This window comes from Porites lutea, chromosome 10 (assembly GCF_958299795.1).
Source record: "Porites lutea chromosome 10, jaPorLute2.1, whole genome shotgun sequence".
NCBI classification, from domain to species: Eukaryota; Metazoa; Cnidaria; class Anthozoa; order Scleractinia; family Poritidae; genus Porites; species Porites lutea.
This window is the reverse complement of record NC_133210.1, coordinates 12,118,823-12,145,975: the sequence shown is the minus strand read 5'-3', so window position 1 is coordinate 12,145,975 and position 27,153 is coordinate 12,118,823. Positions and strand designations below refer to the sequence as shown.

At 40.5% G+C, this 27,153-nt stretch overlaps 3 protein-coding genes across 3 annotated transcripts; all 3 read left to right on the top strand.

The window, feature by feature from the left end:
* Nucleotides 1-932: 932 nt before the first annotated feature.
* On the top strand, nucleotides 933-7,114 carry LOC140951145 (uncharacterized). The gene is made up of 3 exons (XM_073400361.1): nucleotides 933-1,498; nucleotides 2,523-2,759; nucleotides 4,233-7,114. The coding sequence occupies exons 1-3, from the start codon at nucleotides 1,159-1,161 to the stop codon at nucleotides 4,580-4,582; spliced, it is 927 nt and encodes a 308-aa protein (XP_073256462.1). The 5' UTR covers nucleotides 933-1,158; the 3' UTR covers nucleotides 4,583-7,114.
* Nucleotides 7,115-7,653: 539 nt separating this feature from the next.
* On the top strand, nucleotides 7,654-18,467 carry LOC140950713 (uncharacterized). The gene is made up of 8 exons (XM_073399954.1): nucleotides 7,654-8,049; nucleotides 9,363-9,709; nucleotides 10,454-10,553; nucleotides 11,259-11,655; nucleotides 12,406-12,707; nucleotides 15,603-15,919; nucleotides 17,226-17,325; nucleotides 17,992-18,467. The coding sequence occupies exons 1-8, from the start codon at nucleotides 7,755-7,757 to the stop codon at nucleotides 18,387-18,389; spliced, it is 2,256 nt and encodes a 751-aa protein (XP_073256055.1). The 5' UTR covers nucleotides 7,654-7,754; the 3' UTR covers nucleotides 18,390-18,467.
* A 699-nt stretch (nucleotides 18,468-19,166) lies between these two features.
* LOC140951141 (uncharacterized) lies at nucleotides 19,167-25,256 on the top strand. The gene is made up of 6 exons (XM_073400357.1): nucleotides 19,167-19,514; nucleotides 21,188-21,540; nucleotides 22,217-22,264; nucleotides 22,439-22,580; nucleotides 23,113-23,570; nucleotides 24,425-25,256. Exons 1-5 carry the CDS (start codon nucleotides 19,223-19,225, stop codon nucleotides 23,466-23,468), a joined length of 1,191 nt encoding a protein of 396 aa, XP_073256458.1. The 5' UTR covers nucleotides 19,167-19,222; the 3' UTR covers nucleotides 23,469-23,570; nucleotides 24,425-25,256.
* The last annotated feature ends 1,897 nt before the right edge of the window (nucleotides 25,257-27,153 follow it).

The following is a 27,153-nucleotide window of genomic DNA, read 5'->3' as shown; positions in this document are numbered from 1 at the left end:
GGGCCATGCTTTTGCATGCTGGTTATTTCAATAAAGCAAATCAACGCTATTCTTTTTTTTAATTCAGTTTTAAAAAAATTGCCTCGAAAATAGATAAACACGTAATGTTAAGTTATTTATTGTTGTTCAACAAACGCCTTGAATCGCCATCCAAAATTCCCACGTACACGAGTCAAGCAAACTTGTTGAAACTTTGCGGCATTTGCATATTACCCCAGAGAAAAACCTAACCTCAAATCACTGTCTTAAATTAAAAAGCCTAGGATTCAGTGTTTTGAAATACATTGTCTTAACGTTCTGATGACATAGCATAGAAGCGTTAGCAGCGTTTGCTTATTAGGTTTCTAGGCTCGTTGCGGGCACATAATTTAGTAGAGTTGCTACAATAAGGCACCACGGGCTATGGAACATGGATCATGCATCATTCTTCTCAGAAGCAACCTTAACTGAAATAGTGAAAGGTTTGAACCCAGGAGTCATTTCAAAAGTAGGTTGAGTTTGATCGTCCGGGTGACAATAGAAAAGATCTAGAGAGCTTTACTTCAGGCAACGGGTGAGTTTCAAAACATTCTGAACAGAAAAATTAGGAAGTAAAAAGATTCAGCGAATTTCAATATAATGATCACTTTTTAACGGTAGAGTTTCCATTTCATGGCCAGCATTTGAATTAGCCTCTGGCTTCTTCATTTTGTTGTTCTCAGGAAATCTTTCAAGTCATCTTTGGTGTGTTCCCCGAAAAGGTGGATGTCGTGGTTTCGACGAAACTCGACAGTTAACATATGCGTGAGGCAGTTTGTGAGCAAGTCACGCAAGTCTTGAAAATCGTTCAAAACTTCCTTTTCTCCAAATAAATAGGTGTTGCAAAACATTTCTCCCAAAAGGTGAAAAACAAAGTTTAAACGAGCTAATTATCTATCATTCGAGCACTTTTGAGAGCATTTTGGAGAACCATCTGCCCGAAAATTTTAAAATATAGGAATAGTATTTCTCAGAAAAACCTTTCGTGACGTCAACTGGATTCAAATAAATGAATCGCGACGCCTTTCTTGTTAAAAGCGTCGCCAACAAGAAAAGCGTCGCCCTAGCACACTATCCATCGTTTTAGCAGCTAAATAATGCCTTTGAAGAAAAAATAATGTAATTTATAACAAAACAGTCATGGCAACGACTGTTCCTACGGTGAAAGACGAAGAATTGGAGCAGCTCGTTGAAACACTGTTGGATTACAAAGTCGGAAGGTACCAGAAATTCGATGATGCCCGCGGCGGGGAAATGGAAGGCTTCCGCTTGAATATCGTACTTTTTGGAATGACTGGTTCTGGAAAATCAGCCCTGATTAACACGATCTTCGAATGCTTGGAGATGGACATACGTCCTGCCGTAACTCAAACTACTGGAAGGGAAGGAACGAAGATTTTGGAGTCTTGTGATCTGCTGCCGAACAATGTTACAGTCTATGACACAAGAGGCTTTTCCGATCTTGGCAAGACGGAGGAAGGTAGAAACTTTTCAGTGCTAACATCATTTGATTTCGTACAATACAGTACGTGTTTGTTAGTCCAGCGTATAGAGCCCCCGGAAGCGAGATGTAACAATAAATTTGTGTCTTAAAGTAGTAAAAAAATTAATGAGCCGAAACTTCGCCAAACTTCCTTCTGTTCAAAACGTACAACGATAAAAATGTCCCGATAATTGGAAATTTTTCTAGTAATTTGATTTAAATCAGCATTTTCATCGTTGTCGAGGATGAAAAAATGAGCTGAGGGGGTGAGGTATGTTATAGTAGAAGGCGAGGGTGGTTATTGTCTCCCGGAAGCAAAGGTTTAGTGAGTCTTGAGTGGTATCAAAGCCGAGTGTTGACATCTGGGAAGCTTACCATTTACTCAAACCACCACGGTGGAAATCTTGTGCATAAATATAAAACTATAACTTTTGACATGGTGGGAGAACGACGCACTATGAAATATATCAGCTGAACAGGCTTAAAAGAGTGCTGGAAAAATTGCATTGCCTGTTTTCGGAAGCTTCCCAAACAAAAAGGCGCGAACCATCTGATTTTCCAACCTGAATTTCCAGTTTTCCCATGTAAATGGTAAGTACCCCAAGTCACCTCTTATAGTTCTGCCATACATACTCTGCTGACAGACTTTATTAAGATCTCTCTCAGCCTACAGAATATACCCACTCAAGGCCATGGACAGCACACAAAGGGTGGTCACTGCCAGGCCCTTGTCTTTGAACGCTCTCTCCCCAGTATCTCTTTTTACCTTTCAAGGAAGGGTCTATCGGTTTTCCAACCTTATCCGTAAAGGATGGAAGGTCTACCATATTTGAAACAAAGGTAGTACCTTTTCCTCAGTTATTGTAAGACCCTGAGTGTTGGTAAACCCGGGAATCGAACGGGGTCTACCGCTCTCTGGTCTTGTACCCGACCAATCGGAACTAACCAGTTTTTCTTGCCTCGGATGGACTGGTTTTATTTTGGTGGGCAAGTCACAATGCAATTCTTTTTTATTAAATAGGGGAGCTGTTTCGTATTCTTTTTGGAATTGAGCGAACTGGAGAGGAACTGGTGCGAGACCACAGGGGTGCCGAAAAAGCAGCAACTGGCGGGGTCGGTGCTCACAAACTTGAAAAACCTCCTCTTGCGGATCAAATGCATGTCATATTGTGGGTCATAAAAGCTAATGATATCAGATTTGAAAAAGGAATGTACAGTGACATAATCAAGTTTGTTCAGCACAAGGCGAGAGAACAAAGTAAGTTCTTTACCCTTTTCCTAGTGCACATGTCCTTTAAAGGGACGCAAATAAGAGGATCCCCAAAAGGGTTTTTCGATCCCCTAATCCCGACCCCAAATTTCGAGTAATCTCGATGGTTATTTTTTGGCATCCCACCTGCGCATACCTTCAATCTCGAATCCCGATCCGTTCAAATAAGGGAAATCCCGTATCCCGAAAAACCTATTGGGGACCCTCAATTTAGGCCGTGTTCGCAATACGACACAAAAATTGCAAACAATTTGAAAATTTGAAAAAGTGCAAAACATTTGAAAATTTGGTAACTTTGTTTGCACCTGAGACACGCGAAAGAAATTACGTCAATTTCGATTAAATCACATGATTAGTATCGTTAGCGAAATAAGATGACCTGACGAAGGATAGCTGCCATGGAAGAAAGGATTTTGTTGCCTGACAAAAAATTGTAGGCCTCCAAACTTCTTGACGGTTTCTTTGAAATTTTGCGACGCTTAAGAAAATTTTGGTAGGTGAAAAAAGAAACCTTTCGCACCAGAAATGGCTTCCTGTTGACAGATTTTTTGCAGAACAGACAAAATTTTGCGTACTGCGATCAGGGACAAAGGTTCTTTGATCCCATTTTTGTCCCTCAACCCCGTAATTCCGATGGTTATGGGATAATCCCGATCTTGAACATTTATTCTGTCTCCGAATAGGTTTAGAGAGGACCCCTGCGAGACATCTTTATCTTCGAAGACCCAGCAGCAGATAGCTGCATACCGTATTTAATCGATTAAATGCCCTCCCTCGAATAAACGCCGCATCCAGTCAGACGGAATGTGGCGTTAATTTGAGGACTATAAGAAAAAACGCTTGGTGCTTGTTAGTCTACACCATCCAGACAATTAAAAATAGTCATAAATAATAAACTTTATTTATAGCGGAGCTCTCGTGCGCGAAGCACCATGGGTAAGAAAATGTGGTAAACTACCCATCCGACCAAATTTGGTAATCACGTGACCGTACACCGACCGCCCGACCGTCCGTCCGCACCACAGGGATACCAATGTAAAATAACTCAATCAACAGGTATGGCAACCCAAATGCCATAAGTTATTTTGACGGGATATCGCATAGCCACCCGCGTCTTGTAAAGCAGAAACAACTAAAGAGTCAATGAAGAGGAAAATGGAAAGCGGAAATTGTCTCTGTATCCGTGTTTTCTTAAGTATTACGCTTAGATTAAAAACGAACGAAGAGAACTAACTGGGGCTTATGCTGGAAATGACGGCTTTAAACTCAGTCGATGACACCAAATTTTCGATCGGGCTCTCGTTTTTTCTCCACATGATACATGTCACATAGTTTGAGTGTCAAAAGTTTGAAAGTGAAGCGAAAGTGGAATTAAAGCGCCCTAGTAGAATGGTAGACAACATGTTACAGTATCAAGCCTGATTTACTTATTTTTTTTTATTTCTTGCTGTTATGTTATAGTCATAACGATTATCACGGTAATCACTTTTGACGATGAAATACGGGAATTGCCGAATCCTGACGAAAAAAGAAGAAGATTAAAGAAAGCAGCGAGGGAGGTCACTGGAAGCGAACCGAGAGACGTGTTCTTGATCGCGAACTCAACACCTGATCAAAAGTTTGACCCGGCGTACAAGAAGGAAGTTCTGAAGATGTTAGAGCAAGCCTTAAAGTGTGGCGAGAGGTCAATCAAGATGCGGCAGGTTCAGAGAGAAAGCCCCAAGAGATCCATATCCAAGCCTCAAGGCAGAGCTGAAAAATCCCCTGTGGAAAACACGGAGGAGCCTAATTACAAGAGCTGGTCAGGTTGACTTTACGACCAATTCTCTAATGTTCGCTCAGTACACCCACGAAAAAAATGTTTTGAATGTTATAGTTGTTTACTTTTTCTGGCTTTCGAACTACTGTTCTCATTCATAAGGTTTTTGAAAGTACAGTATTATACATTGATTTTTGGGATCAAGCGCTTTCCGTTACTGTGGCGATCTTGGTTTAAATTATATACTCATGATCACCCCCAGGCTAGACTCAGTACATATGAAACGAAAATGGTCGCCCGTAGGGTAGGTGCTCGATCCCGACGATCCTATGGGAAAAGGGCAGAAGAAATCTTTGAGAAACAAATAGCCATCCTGAGTTCATATCAGGGGAGTAGGTTCGACCCAGTAAATCAATCAATAGGGGCACCCAACGTCAATTTTTGGAAAATACCTGTTCGGAAGGCGATTTGAGATCTAGAATTTCCGGAACATTTGTTTTAAAATTTCTTGCTTGCCTGACTCTCCTAGGATTTTTGAACATATAAAAAATGGTACAATTGCCCATTTTTAACGGATTTTTACTCTATAAAGATCACCTAGAATTTTCGGGAGCTTTTTTTCTGGCTGAAATTTTCGAAAAGGTAAGTTTTGATGCCTATAAGTTTCTGATCACTAGACTTTCAGCTAGGATATCCGAACAGATGAAAAGTTTTAGGGAACAAAAATATGCCGATATCTACCGTTTAAATATTAAAATACGTTCAACAATGCTATGTTTAAGTGTTTTTGAACTATATTCTCGATGGGTGCCCCTGAATCAAACTTATATAGTCTTTAAGCGAGCTTCTTAGGCGTAGTAAGGGCCAAAAAAATAAGCGGGGACAGGTGCTTATTAATGTTTACAAATTCTTCAGACTTATCTCCATATATTTCCGTAATATAGCTAAGAAAATTTAAAAAGATCAAAGCATCTTTTTTGGCGGTCAGTTGACAATTCTCATAACCTGTTCTCGTGATTATGTGTTGACCTTGCAGTGACCTTGGAAAGAGACTTTCAAATTTTCGCACCATGAGCAGGCTAAGGTCTTCTTTTGGGTGGTGGCTGTCTTCGTGATGTATTACATGTATTTTAGTGAGAATTTCAACCCTTTTTTGAGCCCTCCTAGCCTCGCCACTGTTGCATCCGTATTGCGACAGTAAAAATGGTCTGAATAGTTAAAATTCTATAAACATTTTGCCAGGGAGTAGGCGCACATTATTATTTTTGGGTACAATTGGCGTAACTGGCGTAACAGAACAGTGCCACCAGAGCCTTTTCTTCCGCTTCCTCGAATTTGCCTTCCTCGGGAAAGACTCATAAATCGATTAAGGTCTTTATTGAGCATGCGCCGCATGTTGCTAGGATACTGTCTCGAACCTAGGCCAAATTAGGGCTTTCCACAAGTTGCTCGGCAACTTTTTGGCAACTTCTCGTATTTCGTCAACTTGTTGCATTCTGAGCAATTTCTCTAGTTATCAGTCTAATTCTGAAATGTCGGAGCAGCTTTTTTTTTTTGTCTTAATTGCCCTTTTTTTCATATTTCACAATGTTGTAGTAGCCAATTTAAGAATGACCTGTTAAATCCTTACCCCCCTCCCTGGGGCAGATCACGGGCGCACGATAAAAGTAGCCGGGCTGCTAGGTCAGCGGTTTTTATTGAAAATTCAAAACATGGTGGACGAAGATTCACACTCGACTGACTTGAGTGTCTCGGGTGAAGAAGGTTATGCAACAATTTAATTGGCTCATTACATTTTTTGGTTTTAATTGAGGATAAATTTATTTAGCAACGCTGGTTACGCAGCAAAATTGCACATTAATGCTTAGAAATATTACTTTTGTTGTACAATTTCCATATCTTAGAATCAGACCAAAAAAAGTTTTTGTTTCTTCGAGCAACGTTTGAGAAACTTTCGTTACAAATTTTTGATTTTTTTTAGTAACTTTTGAGCAACTTTTTGAGAAATTATGGGAAACCCTTTGGAAAATCTCGACTGCAACTTGCAATTGTGGAAAGCCCTAGGCCAAATAGCGAGCGTCTAGTATCGGGGAATCAGTTATGACAGTCGATTTATCAATAAACGAGTGCTTGCTCTTCAAAACCCTGTTTGACGAGACAAACAAGATAGTTCAGGCTGCGGCTACTTTACATGCTTGACCTGATTCAGGCTGAACCTCCTTTTCTCCTCCTCAATCAAGAAGACGACAAAAGGAAGCTCTCGCTCACGGCGTGGCCTGCGTAACAGTGGTTTAGATATAAATGTGACTGCTGGTGTAACTGCGATTTAGTTTCGTAATAATTGTTTAAGACTATTCATTAAGTGCACATTAGAACTTGTTCAGCAGAGAGTTTTGTTCAGGGCTGGAAAGCGTGAAGACAGCTCCTCTCACCCGAAAGTTTGTAGGTAGTAGGCATTAAACAATAGAGATTTATATCCGTTATTTATTTATCTGTTGTCATTCCTCAAGAAGTAATGTTAATTTTTCTCCTCGTGATAATGACATAAAGCAAAATAAAAAATTAAGGTATTGCTTTGCTGGCATTTTTATGTGTTATTCTTTTGCTGCCAATCATTTGAAAGTTTTTATGGTATCCAAAACATTTGGTTCAGGTAGTTAACTAAGGATACGTTCCTTTTCAGTCTATTAAAGAAAGTAAGGAGGTGGTCCATTGCTGGAAGAAAATGCTTGGGTCAGTTCTTCACAAGGGCTGCCGTGACAATCTATCACATGACCAATTTTCCTTCATTTACGGTTCAGTGACGTTTTAGGAAACAAAAATTATGTAGGAGATAGATACGCTATTATGCATCTGAATGGAAACTACGCTAGGCCCCAGAATATGTTCCGAGCTAAGCCTTCTCTTCAGAGAAACACTTTTTTCTGTGCACCTTGTTCAAAACAAAGAACCATAATGTAAAGCTTTTTAAAAAAATTGCCTCTGCGAACTATTGCTTTCCAAGGAATTGAACTCTAGGAAACTTCTTCAGATTTTGGTGAATAACGCAAATTCAAGCTAGTGACGTTTTCGCTGTCGCGTATGTCGCCGTTGTTGCTACCTGCTAACATAAAGTTTAGAGTGTGCGCGCGCATTTGCCAATGACGGCCTTACAATTTCCGGGAAATGCCAAAATAGATTATCATTGTCACAGACAACTTGTGCCTTAGAAGCGATCCGGCGACATGTCGTATCAGCAGAAAAGGTTTTACCTTTTTAACTGCGACAACACTTATAGTTTAGAGACAGTTGAGAAGCTTTTGCTCGAGGCAGGCGACAAATATGGCTTCAAAATCTCGGTTGATCGTCTTTGTTTTGGTCTGCAACGAATGGCTGAGGTGTGCGACAGAACATTACCTCACCTGGTAATGGATTATGCTATCTTTGTTGTTCATGCAGACGAATCTCGTCTTTCCATCAACGAAGACAACGCTGGGATTGGTTACGCGAGACTTTACCGTGCTCTGCTTCAAAAAACAGGTGGGTTTTAATGTAGCTCGCATTGGCTTCCATTCTTTCTGAGGCTAAACTTCAGAACAGTAGCATTGTATATATTTTATAAATTCAACGCAGACCCCATTTAATACCCGTCATTAAAGAGTCTTCCAAAAATTAACGCACAGATAATGGTGATATGAAAACAGAAAGTCATTCATACGTTTTATAGAGCCACGTATGCATAAGGCACGGCGGAAGTGCTACGACACTTTCGATATCTAACTTCGAGGCCACGTGACGGAGTGCCACGTAAAGAAATGATGGTCTGGCGCGACATTAGAAAACCGGAAGGATATCTTAGAGAGATTTTGCAATAGTGTCCAATGTTTTTCATAAGATATTTAGGTGACAAGAGCGGAAGCATTTCTTGGAAAGCCTCGGCCATGACAGGTGACTACTGAAACCGGAAGCGTTTCTCAGAAAGGCGGAAGTGTTACAACACTTTCGATACCGAACGATATTAGGTGACAAGGGCGGAAGCATTTCCTGGAAATAATACAGGCATGGAAGGTGACCACTGAAACCCGGAAGCGTTTCTCAGAAAGGCGGAAGTGTTACAACACTTTCGATACCGAAAGATATTAGGTGACAAGGGCGGAAGTATTTCTTGGAAATACCTCAGGCATGGAAGGTGACCACTGAAACCGGAAACGCTTTTCGGAAAGATTTTGTAACACTGAATTCAACATAAACTGTAGAAAATTTAGTAAACACACCCGCGAAATTAAATGATTGATTCTTTGATCATAATAAAATAGTGGGTTGAATGTAAATAGAGCTATAATAAATATGTTGAAATCCTGACCTTCGTGTCAGCCAGGTTTAATATATCACATCAAAACTCTGTATGAAGTGATGAATATATGAAAATCATAAATGTGAACTGCGGAGTGAAGAATTATAAAGGGTCTGAATTATAAAGTAGATCATCGCAGTTATAGCGCAACTTTTGCAGTTGCGTCTATAACTACAATGATCTTCCTTCATATAATTCCTCACTCCGCAGTTTACAAATATGATTTTCATATATTCATTACTTTATCATCATCCTTTAACGGGTTTATAACGAACCAATTCAACGACTTGCTCCCAGTTGTCTCGTTAGCTTAATTCGTAGAGCGCTGCACCGGTATCGCAGAGGTCAAGGTTTAGAATCCCGTACAATTCTGATTTTTTTTCAGGGTTTCTTTTCGCAACTGCAAAAGTTGCGTCTATAACTGCAATGATCGTCCTTCATATAAAACTCTGTATACTGCTCAATTTACAGCCGTTGCATATTGCCACTTTTCTTTCAGATAATAAAGTGCTGATCGTGATAGGCGGAGACAAATATTACAGAGATGAAGACGAAAAAACGCGGTCTGTCATCTCGCGCTGGGCGAGAAGGAAGGTGTCTTCCCAGTTTGGTGAAGAGTTTCTGGATGGAAGACAAAGCTTTATCTTCTCTTGGAATGAAAATCACCGACCGATTCACGAGGAAGCGATGTACCACTTTCTAGAACCCCGCAAAAGAGGATGCAAGTTTGAATACACACCTCCCAAACCCTTGCCCAAGCCCGTAGCACCTGTAGTCCCTCAACCCTTACCGAAGCCTGAACCATCTGCGGCCCCCTGGACAACGGGCACTTACCCGAGACCGGGGGTAAGGCTAATTTCCGTTTCCTTTCTTCCAAACATCCTTTTTGTAAGAACTAAGGGTTAATTCGCCAAGGAATGTTCGGTAAAGTCAATTGCTCCTCCTACAACTAACAATCCCCGGGCATTTTTTATGAAATGCCCCCTATGTCGAGCAGTTAGTATGAGAAATCAAATCAATATTGCTTCGCTGTGAAGAACAAAATTATTATAAACCAATCAGTTAAAAAATATTATCAAGTCGAGGACGATACTTTTTGCGACAAATTTTCTATTCTCGTCCAAATATTAGCCAAAATTATTACCAAGAATCTTTTTCTTTTTTACCTTAAATTGAAAAAAAGCTGACGATAAGCAGCAAGTTACGGTCCTTTCCGTCCCCCCCCCCCGGGGGGCATGTGCTGCTGGCCTCTCAGAGCCCATACCCCATTACAGTCTATTCTGTGGCCAATTATAGACCCTATCTTATCACTCAGATGCGACCCCATCCAGCGGCTCATCCCCATTAGCCTCTTATAAGAAAGTACTCTCCCGGGCTTTCCCACCTTTTAAAACTAGCAGCACTTAGCAGAAACCAAACAAAAGACGTTTTCAAAAATTTTAGGTGTGCAAAAGATAATTATGTTGTTTTTCCTGGTGGACTATAAACTCACAGAAAACACAAAATCAAATAACAAGTACCATAAAAATCTGAAGCTGTTGATTCATCATAATTCAAAGTCGTTGAGTCTCCTCGCCTATCCTTTTCTAGGACTTTCAAGATGCTAATACATCTCACCGTAGACCCTTCAACAACTTGGAATCACAAAAAAGTGAGTTGACATATGATTTGGACAAAGGCACTTATGAAGGTGAAATACTCTCTCTTTGGGTGTTTGGAAAAACATAGTTAAACTTATATACTACTATTAACCTATAAATACACCTTTTTTTAGGATATTCTCCTGGTTGTCTAACCTTCATCTCTCACTGACGAACCACCCATACAAAAAACCGTATTATAGTTATAGTGTTAAAAGTGTATGTTTTTCCAAAGTCTAAAACGTTGTTGTTTTTCTTTTTTTAGTTGTTGATCGTTGTATCTATATTACGCCGATGTTTAAAGATATCGAATCGTAATCTGATATGATGTGGATATTGATAGAACAAATATGCTCTGAAACGTTCCGTCTTGTATCATTAATTGTGATGAAATAGACTATTCTTTGCGTAAAAAAAGGTTCTTATCTGAAATTGTCAATGGCCAGCTCAGATAGTTGTCATCTCTATGATATCATTTCCTTTCTTTCCGTTAACTCGTTGGGCTCCATCGCAGGCGTATTTTAGCTTCTCAGACCAACCTCGTTTCCAGTATTCTCTCTCTTGCCTCGAGAAAGAAGGCTGGAGAGAGAACCCCAGGGATGGTCGTCAGGCGTCCCCGCCCCCACCCCTTCGTTGCAGGGATTAAGTACCAAGTAAAAAGAGCTTGTGCGTAGGACACGCTTTGTTAAGAAATAGAGTTATAAGGCAACGTACAACATACATCTCATAAACTGTGTGATTATTTCATATTCTAGCTTTGAATATGGGTGGTAGTGGAGTACCACCTGTTTACCTAGCAGGGACCGTGTTATTGGAGACATACGTGCGTTATGGAAGCATTTCATTTAACCGTGAGGATATCTTCCAGGAGGAAGGAGGATGGCGACCAACAGCGAAACAGGTATCAGACCTTATGAGCGGCTTCAAGTCCATACCTTTGGCTAAAGTAACTTTCGTCAGTACTGGTAACGCAGGAGTTTCTTATTCTGTTGTCAAGGTGACAACTGACGATTGGTGGCAGCGCTGTTTGTCAAGTTCCGGTAGATTTCGACCGTGTTTTTCCTGGCTTAAGAGAAACTACAAGGTCTGTACTGTGGCGTGCGTTTTAAGCCTGGTTGTCTTGCTCGGGTATTTGTGGAGTAGTAAGGATTAGTTTAGGTGCGGTTAATTGTTTACCATTTACGAAGAGATTCCGAAAAATCTGGTTGAAAAGTGAATGGAACTTATAAGGCTCGATTACCAACCGCTGTTCGGGATATGAGCCTGCCCCTGAGCGTGTTCTCTGGAACATGCGTACGATTTTTTATGTTATTGCAGTGGAAAATTTCCGGGAGCAACGGAACATCTGAAAAGGTAGTCCTGTTTTTCCGGGCGAAAGGTTCCAAGCGGAAACTTTGATACCATTTTCAGGCTTTCGCGGCCGTTAACTGATTTGTGCACTAAGGATGGTAAACACTGCCAGTTTTCTCATGTAAATGGTAAACAACCGTTGACTGCTGACAAGTCGCTGAGACTACAAGTACAGATTACATGTAATATCGTAGCAACATGTTGATGAAAAAGACAACAATATTGTAGTCGATTTAGTTCTGTCTATCTTTCAAGACCAAGCTTTCTTGTCGCGTTGATTAAAAGTTTAATAAACACTTTTCAATCCTTATTGTTTGCTGTCTACAGACTTATTTATTTGTACAAATTTTTTTTTTCTCCCCGACCTTCATTAACTTGAATATAAATCTGTTCACGTAATACCATTTCCTACAATGGCGCTTTTGGAAAATCATCAATTTTGTGACTACCTGCGTGACCTCTAACAAGTTCGGCGAGTGCGTATTCCCGGATGTCGTCCCAAGTTCTGGGAAATTCCCCAACAAAGAGACGACCCTGCGACAAGTATTGAAGTGAACACGACATGGCGAAGCAGTTAAATTTTTTCCTTTTTAATTGTGACAACACTTATAACTTAGAAGCAGTGGAGAAGTTTTTGCTTGACCTTGAGGAGAAATATGGCTTCAAATTCTCGATTGATCGTCTCACTTTTGGGTTACCGCTAATGGCTGAAGTGTGCGAAAAGACTTTACCCAAGCTGGCGATGGACGTCGCTGTTTTTGTTGTTCATGCAAACGAATCTCGTCTCTCCATCAACGAAGACAACGCTGGTATTGGTTACGCGAGACTCTACCGAGCTTTGCTTCAGAAAACAGGTGGGTTTCTGGATGTTGTCCCTTAGTTTGTTTGAGTCTGTTAACGCCGTTGTTTTAAACTTACAACACATCTCGTTCGCAAATTTCATGCTGTGGATGCCAAGTAGTAAAACTTATATTAAGACATGGCAATGCCTGCATTAAGAAATTTCCCAATAGCAAACGCATAAGTTAAAAAACTTAAATAGCAACTTAAGTTACTGCACTGGAAAGGCGGAAGTGTTATGTGGCACCTTTTCTCTAGCCTCAGTATCAGGCCTTCCTAAGGGGCTAGGGGAGAGGAGATTTTAGAACGCCTGATACTCAGGCTACCTTTTTTCTCTCTATATTAATCAAACATTGCAGCCTATTCTGCCTTTCACGGTTAAGGTTCTTATTGACTGAAATCTGCTTCAATCCGGTTTGTGTAAAAAAATCAGGATAATGGTAAATCAATGAATAAAGCGTAAGAAGAGAGTAAACTACATAGGTTGTGTTTTCACTAGGGCGATTAACTAGCTGAACATTCTTTCTAGGATTTGTTTACTAACCGACTTTTACTAGTTAAACGCGACAACTGGTTTCACTGTGAAATTTAACCGGCAATCTAAGCTACCTATTCAGTGGATTCAAATTGCAAAAGCGCGCCACAATAAAAATTGAAAGGGGACGAAGTGCTTGTAATGCCGGCCTTCTCTAGTGATTATTTGCGCTGTATTTTTGCGAGGGAGAAGGAGTTTTATTCAGCAAATGAGGCTTATGTCCTTACAAATGAGGAAGATGCGACGAAATCTTTTAATTCTGTCAATCCATCAACGAAACAACATTGAGTGCCATAACTGGGATAAGCGCAAGACTATGTGGGTTTATCCAAGACCTGGCCGAAGAAATGGAGAATCCAGTGGGGTCGGTAGGATTGTAAATCGAAAGAAATGGCTGTTGGAATTCTCTTCCATGTTGAATTTCTCAAGCTCAACAAAGAGGCAATAGTCTGGAAAATAATATTGCCAGATTATTTGGCAGGCATCTGCCACTACGCGCGACCCGATTGGCTACGGCGTTTATCAGGACAAGTTATACCATCTCGCGAGGTAGTATAACGCTGCGTGAGTTTCCGCTCGTAAAGGCGAGAAAATCCCTTGTTTTTGCTTGTGAAAACGGCTTGCATTTTTTAACTAGCTCAAACCAAGACGAGGTGTTTTCACTGTATTTCCGGACTTTTCCGGCTTTATCTAGTTAAAATTGTCCTCGTGAAAACACAGCCATAGAGTACTTTCGATTTCGATCGTCACGAGGTCGCGTGTCACGGCATGTCACCCGAAGGGAGGAAGTATTTCTTGGAAGATTGTCAAGCGGTACCAGTTATTGGAAGATCTTGCACAGTCATTGACAAAACCGGAAGCATTTCTTGGAAAGAAAAAACTTTTACATGTACGAAGGAGCAAGGTACGAAACAGAGCTAAACAAAGGTGCCTGTTTCTAATAGATCTAGTCGTGCAGCTAAATGTTTGTACTAGTAAACAAAAACTAAAGAAGCAAATTTATTTTCCTCTGGGAATGACCATCACCACAAGAAAATCTGTTACATTTTAGAAGGCCAAGGAACAAAAGAATACATTTACCTGGCAATATTTAGAGTATAAGGAAATGTGTCGTATTTAATCATTATCTGAAGCAGTCAGGCCATCCCTGACGAATCACTTGAAGAATAGAACTATGTTATTTTAGAAAAACCCAACTAGTGGTCTATTATCAATGCCGCGTTCTGATTGGTTGAGCTACTATTAGGCTAATGTTATAGCCCACTAGTAGCGAAAAGCGCCGGCTTTTTGGCGGAAAAAAAAGGATTAAAGTCTAGCTTTAAGGAACTAAAAATTTTTTATTCTCGATATTTTTGATCAACCGGTTGGATTTTACTAAAATAATTATTCCTCTTGCCCTCATGGCCTCTGAGTCAATAGCCCATTCGGCCGCTATTGACTCAGAGCCCATTCAGGCTCGAGTAATAATTGTTAAACATTCTCACTTGTGGAATCCTTGATCCGGGAAATTTTTGCTCGTGGAATCCAGGAATCCTGGGCTTCGGAATCCGGAATCCAGCTAAAGATAGAATACGGAATCCAAGTTCCACGGACAAAGAGTCTGGACTCCAGTAGATGGATCCGGAATCCATGGCGAGGAATCCAAAATGCAAGACTGTCTTGGATTCCTTTTCATGGGGCGTTTTAAATATAAAAGAACAACCACTGCTGTTTTCTTTTCATTTGCCCCCTCCCCTATTTCTATGTGCTTTTCCTCTCAATACTCCTGTCTATTGGTTGCAGTTTCAGCAGCTGCTTTTTCGAATGTCCAGTCTAATATATAATGAATACATTGTGACCACAATCAAACAAAATCAATGACATCTTAAATAGGAGGATGTATTGATAGATCAACAAACTAGTAAATATTTGATAGATAGATGGTTGGTAAGTTGAGGACATCGCCATGGATCAACAGATCGTTGGAGCTAGTAGATCGATGGAACTGTTATTAAGCCCCGTTTTTTTTTTACTCGGCAGGGGCGTAGCCATCCCATGGACCTGAAGGCCTGGGCCAACAATTTTTTGGTTTGATCACTGTACCTAAATGTTACACATCTCTAAACCGTGGAAGTGTTGGTTAGGTCAGTGCATACTAGGTTGTGTGTGCAGTTTTCAGGATATGTGGAAATGAAAGTCAGCCAGGCCTACAACTGGTCGAAAAGCTGGCTACGCCCCTGCTCGGGATAGAAATATCAGTTTACATGAGTGTCCATTGTTACTCCTCTTCATAGGAGTGATGGAGCACTAACCACGGAGCAGCTGCGCCTCCCTTACGGTGTATCAAAACGCTGAAAACTGTTTGTATACACGTTTCCGTGCCTATTTTTTTCAGATAACAAAGTGTTGATCGTGATAGGCGGAGACAATAACTACCGGGATGAAGACGAACAAGGGCGGTCTGTCATCTCGCGCTGGGCAAAAAGGAAGGTGGCTTCGCAGTTCGGTGAAGAGTATCTGGATGGAAGGCAAAGCTTTATCTTCTCTTGGAATGAAAAACACCGACCGATTCACGAGGAAGCAATGCGGCATTACCTCGATCCCGGGAAGAGGGGATCCAAGTTTGAATACACCCTTCCCAAACCCTTGCCGGAGCCCATACCGCACGTGGATCTTCGATCAGCCAGTGCAGACACAGATATAAGCAGAGAGGTAGGCGATAACCTCCTTCTTCCCTTAAATTGTCGGAATAATTAATCCTTTCGCTCGCCAAAGGCGAATTCGAAATCGAAATTCCATCTTAAGTCCTGCCAAGGACATTTCATTTGAATGGTGACAACATAGGATTTCTTTTACAGAATCGCGACCTAACAAGACTCCATCATCCACTCTGGTAGTAAAAAGGTTAAACTCCCCCCTTCCTCTTAACTCCCGCTGTTTTTTTTTTTGAACAGAAGACATACGATTGAAGAAATAAAATTTAAAAAAATTTTAATTACAAGAATTATAAAAAAAAAAAGAAATAATAATAATAATAACTGGGGAAATGGAACCCTTGACCCGTTCAAGGCACCGCCCTGTTTCTTACAATTAAAATTCTGAAAATGAAGAAATGATCTTCGCAGTGAACGCAATTTATGCAATTGCATAAAGAAGCAATTTACAGCCACAGTTGACCTGCTCCCAACGTCAGTGGATTCATAGCAGTTGGTAGAGCATTGCACCGGTAATCACGAGGTCACGGGTTCATACCCCGTTGAAGTCCTGAATTTTTTTCAGGTTTCTTTACGAAATTGCATAAATTGCGTTCACTGCGACGATCATTTCTTCATTTTCATTTCATTTCCGCAGTTCATACATGATTTATTTCATATATCATTAACACTCATTTCTTTTACGGGAACATATGAACCAACAATTGACCTGCTCCCAACGTCAGTGGCTTCATAGCTCAGTTGGTAGAGCATCGCACCAGTAATCGCGAGGTCACGGATTCAAACCCCGTTGAAGTCCTAAATTTTTTTCAGGCTTCTTTACGCAATTGCATAAATTGCGTTTACTGCGACGATCAATTCTTCATTTTCATTTCATTTCCGCAGTTATGGTCCTTTCCAGGGGGGTTCATGTTTGCTTGGCATGTGCTGCTGGCCTCTCAGAGCGCATACCCCATTATAGTCTATTCTGTGGCCAATTATAGACCCCATCTTAGCCACTCCGGTGCGACCCCATCCAGCGGCTCATCCCCATTAGCCTCTTATAAGAAAGTACTCTCCCGGGCTTTCCCTCCTTTTAAAACTGGCAGCACTTAGTAGAAACCAAACAAAAGACGTTTTCAAAAATTTTAGGTGTGCAAAAGATAATTATGTTGTGTTTTTATGGTGGACTACAGACTCACAGAAAACACAAAATGGAATTCTAATTGTTAAATAGAATTCAAATAACAAGTACCATAAAAATCTGAAGCTGTTTATTCATCATAATTCAAAGTTGTTGAGTCTCCTTGTCTATCCTGTTCCAGGACTTTCAAGATGCTAATACACCTCACCGTAGATCCTTCAACAACTTGGAATCACAAAAAAGTGAGTTGACATATGATTTGGACAAAGGCACTTATGAAGGTGAAATACTCTCTCTTTGGGTGTTTGGAAAAACATAGTTAAACTTATATACTACTATTAACATAGAAATACACCTTTTTTTAGGATCTTCTCTTGGTTGTCTAACCTTCATCTCTCACTGACGAACCACCCATACGAAAATCCGTATTATAGTTATAGTGTTAAAAGTGTACGTCTTTTGTTGATCGTTGTATCTAATTACGCCGATGTTTAAAGTTATCGAATCGTAATCTGATATGATATGGATGTTGGTAGAAAAGCTATGCCTTCAAACGTTCCTTCTTGTATCATTAATTGTGATGAAATACACCATTCTTTGCGCAAAAAAAATCATCTTATCTGAAATTGTCGATGGCCAGATAGTTGTCATCTGTATGATATCATTTCCTTTCTTTCCTTTCACTTGTTCGGCTCCAGCGTATTCTAGCTTTTCAGGCCGACCTCGTTTCTAGGATTCTCTCCCTTGATCTCTTGCCTCGAGAAAGAAGGCTGGAGAGAGAACCCCAGGGATTATCGTCAGGTGTCCCCGCCCCCCTCCCCTTCGTTGCGGGGATTAACTAACAAGTCAAAAGAGCTTGTGCGTAGGACACGCTTTGTTAAGAAATAGAGTCAGAAGGCAAAGTACAACATACACCTCATAAACTGTGTGATTCTTTCATATTCTAGCTTTAAATATGGGTGGTAGTGGAGTACCACCTGTTTACCTAGGAGGGACCGTGTTATTGGAGACATACGTGCGTTATGGAAGCATTTCATTCAACCGTGAGGACATCTTCCAGGAGAAAGGAGGATGGCGACCAACAGCGAAACAGGTGTCAGACCTTATGAGCGGCTTCAAGTCCATACCTTTGGCTAAAGTAACTTTCGTCAGTATTGGTAACGGAGGAGTTTCTTATTCGGTTGTCAAGGTGACAACTGACGATTGGTGGGAGCGCGGTTTGTCAAGTTCCGGTAGATTTCGACCGTGTTTTTCCTGGCTTAAGGGAAACTATAAGGTCTGTACTGTGGCGTGCGTCCTTGGCTTGGTTGTCTTACTCTGGTATTTGTGGAGTAGCGAGGATTAGTTTAGGCGCGGTTAATTGTTTACCATATACGAAAAGATTCCGGAAAATCTCAGTGGCGGATCCAGGGGAGGGGCCCGGGGGGCCGGCCCCCTTTACTTTTAGACCAAAATGAGGCCCCCACCCCCTTACCCCAGAGTCTGTATGACCCCCCCCCCCCCCCCTTATCTGAAAGTCTGGATCCGCCTTTGAATCTGGTTGAAAAGTGAATGAAACTAGGCTGGATTACCAGCCGCTGTTCGCGATACGAGCCTAAGCTCCTCCCCGAGCGTGATCGGTGGAACACCATTTTTTATGTTACTCCAGTGTATTTCCGGGCAAAATGTTCCTCGTTGAAACTTTGATGCCATTCAGTATTTTCAGGCTTTCGCGGCCGTTAACTGATTTGTGCAAAAGGTAAACGAGCCAGACCAGATTTCTTTTGTAAATCAAAATGGTAAACGACTGTTGACTGCAGACAAGTCGCTGAGACTGCAAGTAGTGATTACATGTAATATCGTACCGACATGGTGATGAAAAAGAAAACTCATTTGTAGTCGATGTAGTTCTGTCTATCGGTGTCTATCATGAGATCAGTCTTTCTGGTCGCGTTCATTAAAATTTACTAATAAAGAAGATTGAATCTTTATTGTTTTATTATTTATTTTTTGTTTTTTCCCCGACCTTCATTGACTAAAATATCTCCTACATTGGCGCCTTGAAAAAGCGTCATGTTTTGTGACCCCAAGCGTGACCACTCATAAGTTCGAGTTCGCAGTCCCGGATGTCGTCTCAAATTCCGGGAAATTCTCTACCAAAGGGATGACCTCCGCGAGCAGTATTGAGGTGAAAACGACATGGCAAATCAGTTAAAATTTTACCTTTTTAACTCTGACAACACTTATAACTTAGAAGTAGTGGAGAAGTTTCTGCTTGACCTTGAGGAGAAATATGGCTTCAGATTCTCGATTGACCGTCTTGCTTTTGGATTGCAACGGATGGGTGAGGTGTGCGAGAAGATTTTACCCTCGCTGGTGATGGACGTCGCTGTTTTTGTGGTTCATGCAAACGAATCTCGTCTCTCCATCAACGAAGACAACGCTGGAATTGGTTACGCGAGAATCTACCGAGCTTTGCTTCAGAAAACAGGTGGGTTTCTGAATGTTGTCCCTTCGTTTGTCTGACTCTGTTAACGCCGTTGTTGTAAACTAACAACACACGTAGTTCGCAAGTTTTATGCTGTGGATCCCAAGTAGTAAAACGTAAGTCATGGCAATGCCCGCATTAAGAAATTTCCCAATAGTTAACGCATAAACATCAGGGGCACCCAGCGACAGTTTCTTCCTAAATGCTTTGAAAACACTTTTTAGGTTATCTAGAGTACTTTTAGATCGCTAGAAATGTATTTTAAGTGGAGCTAAAAAATTTATATCTGTTCGGTCATCCTAGAGCAACTTGAGTACAAGGGCTTCAGTATTATTTTCCCGAAAATTTTAGCTGCAATTTAAAGTTTTACTAAAGTGATAGTTTTTCTGATTCCTCTCTGCATCGCATTTTCGATTCCGAAAATTTTAGGTTTCCCTTTTTCTACGAAAAATGGGCTAACATGGGGAGTGAAATGGGAAAAATTAAACTTCAGAAAATCGTAGGGAATTAATTAATTAAGCCCCGAAAATTGTACATAAATGGAACGGTCATCTAGAAATTTTTAGCTTTCCTCAAGCTATAGAAAATTCTCAGGCAATTTTTGCTTCTCCGAACAGATATTTCACAGAAAACAGTCGTTGGGTGCCCCGGTGAATATCAGATCGTAAATAAAACCTAAACTTACTGAAGCGACATACCAGCTGAATAATTATGCATACACAGGAAAGGCGGAAGTACTATATAGCACCTTGTTTCTCTCAAAATCAATCAGACATTGCAGCCTGTTCTGTGTTCACACAGTTAAGGTTCTTATTGATTAAGTACTGCTTCAATCCGGCTTATGTACAAAAAAATTAGGATGGAAAACGGTGAATCAATGAAGAAGGCGTAAGAACAGAGCATACGTCATCAAGTACTTTCGATTTCGATCGTCACGAGTTCGCGTGTCACGGCATGTCACCGAAAAAGGCGGAAGTATTTCTTAGAAGATTGTCACGCGCGATATCAGTTCTTGGAAGATCTTGTACAGTCAATGAGAAAACCGGAAGCATTTCTTAGAAAGAAGAGACACATTGCTGTGATCACCAAAACCGGGAGCATCTCTAGAAAGAAAAAACTTTGATATGTACGAAGGATCAAGGTACGAAACAAAGCTAAACAAAGGTGCCTGATTCTGATGGATCTTGTCAGCAAAATGTTTCTACTAGTAAACAAAACTAAAGAAGCAATTTATATTTTCTTCCGGGGATGACTATCACCACAAGAAAATTAGTTACATTTTAGAAGGCCAAGAAACAAAAGAATACTTGATTTCCTGGCAATATTTGAACTAAAAGGAAATATGTCCTAATTAATCATCTTTGAAGCAGTCAGTGGGGGACGCTCCACGGTAATGTTGCGTTGAGCTAAAAAACTTAAGAGCTCAAAGTGTTGGTAAGGTCCGTGCGTACTAGCCATGAGTGCAATTTTTGAGGATATGTGGAAATGAAAGTCAGCCAGGCCTACAACTAGTAGAAAAGCTGGCTACGCCCCTGCTCGGCATAGAAATATCAGTATTGTCACTCTTCTTGACAGGAGTGATGAAGTACTAACCACGGAGCAGCTGCGCCTCCCTTACGGTGTATCAAAACGCTGAGAACTGTTTGTATACACTTTTCCGTGCCTATTTTTTTCAGATAGCAAAGTGTTGATCGTGATAGGCGGAGACAATAACTACCGGGATGAAGACGAACAAGGGCGGTCTGTCATCTCGCGCTGGGCAAAAAGGAAGGTGGCTTCGCAGTTCGGTGAAGAGTATCTGGATGGAAGGCAAAGCTTTATCTTCTCTTGGAATGAAAAACACCGACCGATTCACGAGGAAGCAATGCGACATTACCTCGATCCCGGGAAGAGGGGATCCAAGTTTGAATACACACCTCCCAAACTCTTGCAGAAAGCCATAGAACCTGAGGTCCCCCAACCCTCGCCGAAGCCCATACCGCCTGTGAATCCTCGACCAGCCAGTGCAGATACAAATCTGAGCAGAGAGGTAGGCGATAACCTCCTTCTTCCCTTAAATTTTTGGATTATTAATCCCTTCACTCTCCAAAGGCGAATTTGAAATCGAAATTCCATCTTAATTGCTGCCAAGGACATTTCATTTGAATTGTGACACCATAACATTTTCTTTACAGACTCACCACCTAACAGGACTCTATCATCCACTCTGGTAGTAAAAGGGTTTTTAAAAACTCCCTTTCTCTTAACTCCCGGATTATTCGTTGCTATGGTGGGAGATTTAGATAAATGAGGTTAAGTTGGTTACCACCAGGTTCACACCTTATTCACCTCTTTGTGGGTGGCCAGCAAACAGAACGGCGCGGTTTTACTTCTTTATGTGTCTGAACGGTGTGTTCTTACTTCTTTGTGTCTGAACGGCGCTTTCTTACTTCCTCAGTACTTGAGTCAGTTCCATCCATTTTCCAACTTTTGTGCCATGCTACTACCAGTATCTCATCTAAATATAACTTAAGTAAGCCCCCTCTCCACCCTCTATTCAACGTTGTTTTGGTCTAAAAACCAACATGTACAATTATCTTGTCATCCTAAGCAACACTGGAGAAGGGAAGGGGAGAAAACGGGCATCTTAATTCATTTGGCGGCGGTTTCTATTTTTGCTAGGATCACAGGAAAAAAATCGGTGTTTTTGCGATGTGTCTCAACAGGTTTTGCCCGAGGTTGTAGCTCTGGGGTCCTCTGGGGAAATATTCCAGGTATATAGTAGTTGTTGTTATTACATTTATCGGTGACATAGCTGATCCTTTTTAGCCAGAATATCTTACTAAAGTAATTACTAAAGTATGAGTTAGGAAAGGTGTTTGAAGAGAGCCCTCGGTATATAGAATTCATCAAAACATACCTCATAAGTAATCTTTTTCCTCGTATAGTCGTCTTTGTTAAGAAGTGACAAGGAAATCCTTATCCAGAAGGACGGTGAAGAAGATACTGGAATCCGTCGAAGATCCTTTAGCGATCGGGATCAGTCAAAAAGTGAGTTGAGACATGACTTGGACAAGGGCACTTACGGAGGTGAAAGTCTTTCTGTTAGGAAGTTATGTTATATCCGTTAATTCTTTAATTATCAAAAGCCACGTAGTACTACCTAGTCTTCTTCGCAGCCGTCTTTAGGCTCGTCACGCATGCTCCTCCTCTCGCCTTTCACTTCTCCTTTGTGAGGAGGAGCGTTGCGTGACGAGCCTGAAAACGGCTGCCAAGAGACTAATTACTAGTTCATGTCTTGAAAAACTCCGTGACCCCTCAATCAGGTACATGAAAGTTGCTCGTCCCAGGTTATGGGCGTTTGTACTCGCCTATTACTTCCCGCTTGCCCTTGCTATCCGTTTGGCTGTTTCAGATAACACCCCTTTCTAAGGTAACTGGAATCCTGCTAATAAATAGAATCCGGAATTTAAGTTCTACTGACAAGGAATTGGAAATCCAGTCCCTGGAATCCGGAATCCACGATTCACGGGGCAACAAATATCATCATTTATAAATGAAAATGATACTCGTAATGACTAACAAATAGATACTTAAGTTTGTGAACCTTCGACATTGGCAGCTATAGGTACTGGTGAAACACCGCCAGCAACTTACCAAGGGGACGTCATCCTACTGGAGACAATAGTGCGACATGGAAAGATTTCTTATGAAGATGGGGATGTCGTGCAGAGAGAAGCAGGATGGCAACCTACAGTGAGACAGGAAACAGCTGTCGAAAACGACCTTAAGTCCTATCCTGTCCACATGGTGACGTTTTACCGCACTGGTAATGGATCAGTCTCTTATAAGTATGACAACGTCGACCGCGGCTGTTTCAAAGCGTGCTGTTGCATGATTTGGAGATTTATGGCTGCTTGTTGGGGATGTATGGTTGCTTATTGGGGGATCGTTATTCACTGGTTACGGGGACGCTAATTAAAAAACGACGCACGGTGTGTGAGCTCATTTGTGGCCAGTTACAACAATAAGTACCCTGAGCAAAAGTGATAGGAAAAATAATTAGGATTAATAGCTATAAACAGAGAATACTTCATGGAAAGTGCTGGCCTACGGTATTTACGCACGAGTTGTTAACGTATCAGAAATCGAACGAGTGAGCGCAGCGAACGAGTAAGATTTCTGATACAAAAACAACAAGTGCGTAATTACCGTACAAAGCACTTTCCATGTGGTATTGTGTTTATTATATACATACTGAGACATTCATCATTTTGGCGGCCTTTTTATTTTAAATCTTTCAAAAACGCTAAAATTTGCCGCTACACACTTACCGCAAAATGACAACGAAAACGCAGTATCCGCTTTTTAGTAAAAACATTTGTTAAAAACATAAATGACGGTTAGGATATGAGGTAATCCAAGAACTATAAGTAATCTTAAATGTTTGTTCTCAATGCACAATTGAAAATGAGTGAATTTAAGTAAAATGGGCGGTTTCAATATAAGCTTAAGCTTAAATGAAAGGCAAAGTAGCTCCGACAAAAAGCACAACAAAAGCATACGTCTTGTTCTGTTTATCCCTTTCCGCTGTTGTTTCTCCGGCTCTCTACCGTTTTCTTTATCGACAGTGAAACAAACGAAACTATTCCACTCTATTTCCGAAATGTTTTTCACTTTTTTAGCGAGAAAAACTCTTTGAGTAAAACTTTTCTCGTTGAATGTGTGCGAAGCGGCGCTGCAGCAAGCTGCAATACAAGTCGGGAATTTTGGCGCGAAACTCACACACCTCTGTGGCTTCTGATTGGACGTATCACTTTTTTCACGTGTGAAAACCATCGTTCGCTCCTCTGACTGGCTAGAACTAATTTGCGTACGAAAATTTACGACATAGCTTTTTTGGTGAGTATTTCTCAGTATGTATATAATAAATATTTAATTTTCAATGAAAAATGTAGGCACTTCTAACCTTGACTAAAGTTTTCACTTCTTGATCCCCACGGGGTTTACATTGATATTTTTTTGTAATTTAATCATTGTTTATTTCAGTTTATTGCCTTACGATAATAGCGTTAAATTTTACATACATTACCGACATTACAAATTTTAAAGATAATACACAAATAACTCACACTCACGCGCACAGCACACACGACACACAACGACAGTATCAATACTACTAAACCTAACAAGTATTTATCGACAATTGTGTACCACCTTTCAAGAGTGCTTACCATTTCCGTAAATGAAAAGACATTATATTCTTTGATTTGACGATGATAGTTTCTAATTGATAAACGTTATTGCGTCTTGCCAAGAAAACCCGTAAACAAGGGTTTGTTTTCGTGCGTCTACAACTGAATTATACATATACTGCTTACCAACAAGCAAAATATGATTAATGAATAAATTTTCTTGATTTACCTTTTTAGCAAATAATATATCTTTAGTTGAGCGGTGATTAATAACCACTCCCCGATTGCTACACCATTTAATATCTTCCGCCCAAATACTCTGAGTATTCTCTGCCAAGAGACAAAAAGGTGTCCAAGGGATTCATCCGCCCCATCGCACAGAGAACATCGTGGTGATGAAGAAATACCAATTTTGTATCAAAAATCATTGGTGGCCAGACATCTGTGTAACAATTTATATTTATATTATTAATTCGCGTGACTTATAGTGTCAAGGGCAACCTGGTAGGGTAAGCTGTAATTTCTTTCCCAATTCCTTATCCATACAAATTAAACTAGCGCAGCATAAGAACGTGGGGATCATGAATAAATATTTGACAAGTTGAATTCTACCAACGACGGTAAGATCTCTCCATTTCCAAATTCTTAACTTATCCTTAATGGCTTTCGTAATTTCATCGAAATTAACCCCAAGACGGCGATCATACGTGAAATATACCCCTAAAATCTTTAAGGAATTCTTTATCGTTAGGTCTTTAAAAGGAGTATGATTAAGGTTAGGGGGCGCGGGGAAAGAGTTTCCAAGCAGCGGTATTTTCGACTTATCATGGTTTATAACGAGACCAGAACAATTACCAAACAGCAACAATAGTTCGAGGAACTTAATTAGAGATTTGGCGTTCTTCTAAAACCCTGTTAAATCATCAGCAAAAAGCCCTAATTGAATATCTTGTCCATCCGCCTAATACCTCGAATATCATTATTGTCTGACCTTATCGTTGAAGTCAAAGTTTCTAACACGATAATAAACAGATACGGAGGAATAGGATCCCCCTGCCTAACGCCACGCTGGATGTCAAAAGGTGCGGTAGCGAAACCATTGTTTGAAACACAGTTAGAAATGTTATTATAAAAAATGTGAATCCATTGGATAAAAGAAGAGCCAAAACGAGCAGCAGATAGGGTACGAAAAAGAAATTCTCTGCTTACAGAATCAAAAGCCTTTTGGAAATCTATAGCTATTCGATGCTATTTTAACATCGACATGCATTGATCAGAGATGTTGGTCTCCAGTTAGATATGTCTCTTTTATCCTTATTTTTTTTTCCAGTAATATTATAATTGCTTTCTTTTGTGAGTTTGTTAATTCTCCAACGTCATAATAGTAGGTGAGGCTGGCTACCAGTAATTCACCAACTATGTTCCAAAAAATTTGTAAAATTCAACTGTTAACGCAGCGTTACCTGGAAATTTATTGGATTCAAAAGAGTTGAGGCTCTTCACACATTCTTCAATTGTTAACTTCCCTTCACACACTCGAGAATCGTTAACGGTAAGTCTAGGCATGAGCGGATTTTCAAAAAGAGTATTCATCAGATTTTCAGAAGGTTTTATATCGTCCTTCTTATACAGACCAGAATAAAAGCCTTCCATTCACGCCAAAATCTTTTGAGGGTCAGTGACTAACAACTTTTCTTTTTTAAAAACCTTACGAACCGAACTTTTACCCTTCCGATGAAATTCTAGATTGAGGAAATATTTGTAGCTATTTGTTACTTTTCTCTCCCTTTTCATGCCAAGTAGCCTTCGAGCGAATAATTGCTCCCTTTGATAATTCCTCATAAATATTGTCATGCTCCAATTTCAAAATTTCAAGTTGTTCAATATCCTCGGTAGTAGGGTAATTACTACACTTTTCTTCCATGACTTTGAGAGAGTTTTCAATATCAGATATCTTTTTCCTTCTTTCTCGAGCTTTTTCCTTGCTATATTTTATCGTTATATTACCTGTCTTTTCCTATACTTAGTCACATTCCATAATGCTCTTTTGTCGATGACCTCTTTAGACTCATCTAGCCAAAGCGGGACACTTTGGTTGATTAAAAGGACAAAATTTTCATCATTAAATAGACTGGCGTTAAATTTCCAAAATGAAGGGCCGTGTTTTTGCCGGTCTATGTTGTTGAAGTGAAGAATGATCGCAGAAAGATCAGAATTGATTGACGGAATGATATCAGTTCCTTCATTGATAGGTGATAACACGGCGGCCATGACACGCCGGCCTCTACTCATATACCTTTCTTTACTCACCCTCTATCGAGTTACTGACGTGAGGAAGCGATTGCCTCCCTTCAGACTTCCTTATCAGAATCACCTGTTTCTCACGGCTGAACTTAAGTTGAATGTGACAGGTTTTGAAAATTACCTTTTTAGGTCAGTCTCAAACACTTTGAGCAAAAGTTTGTAAT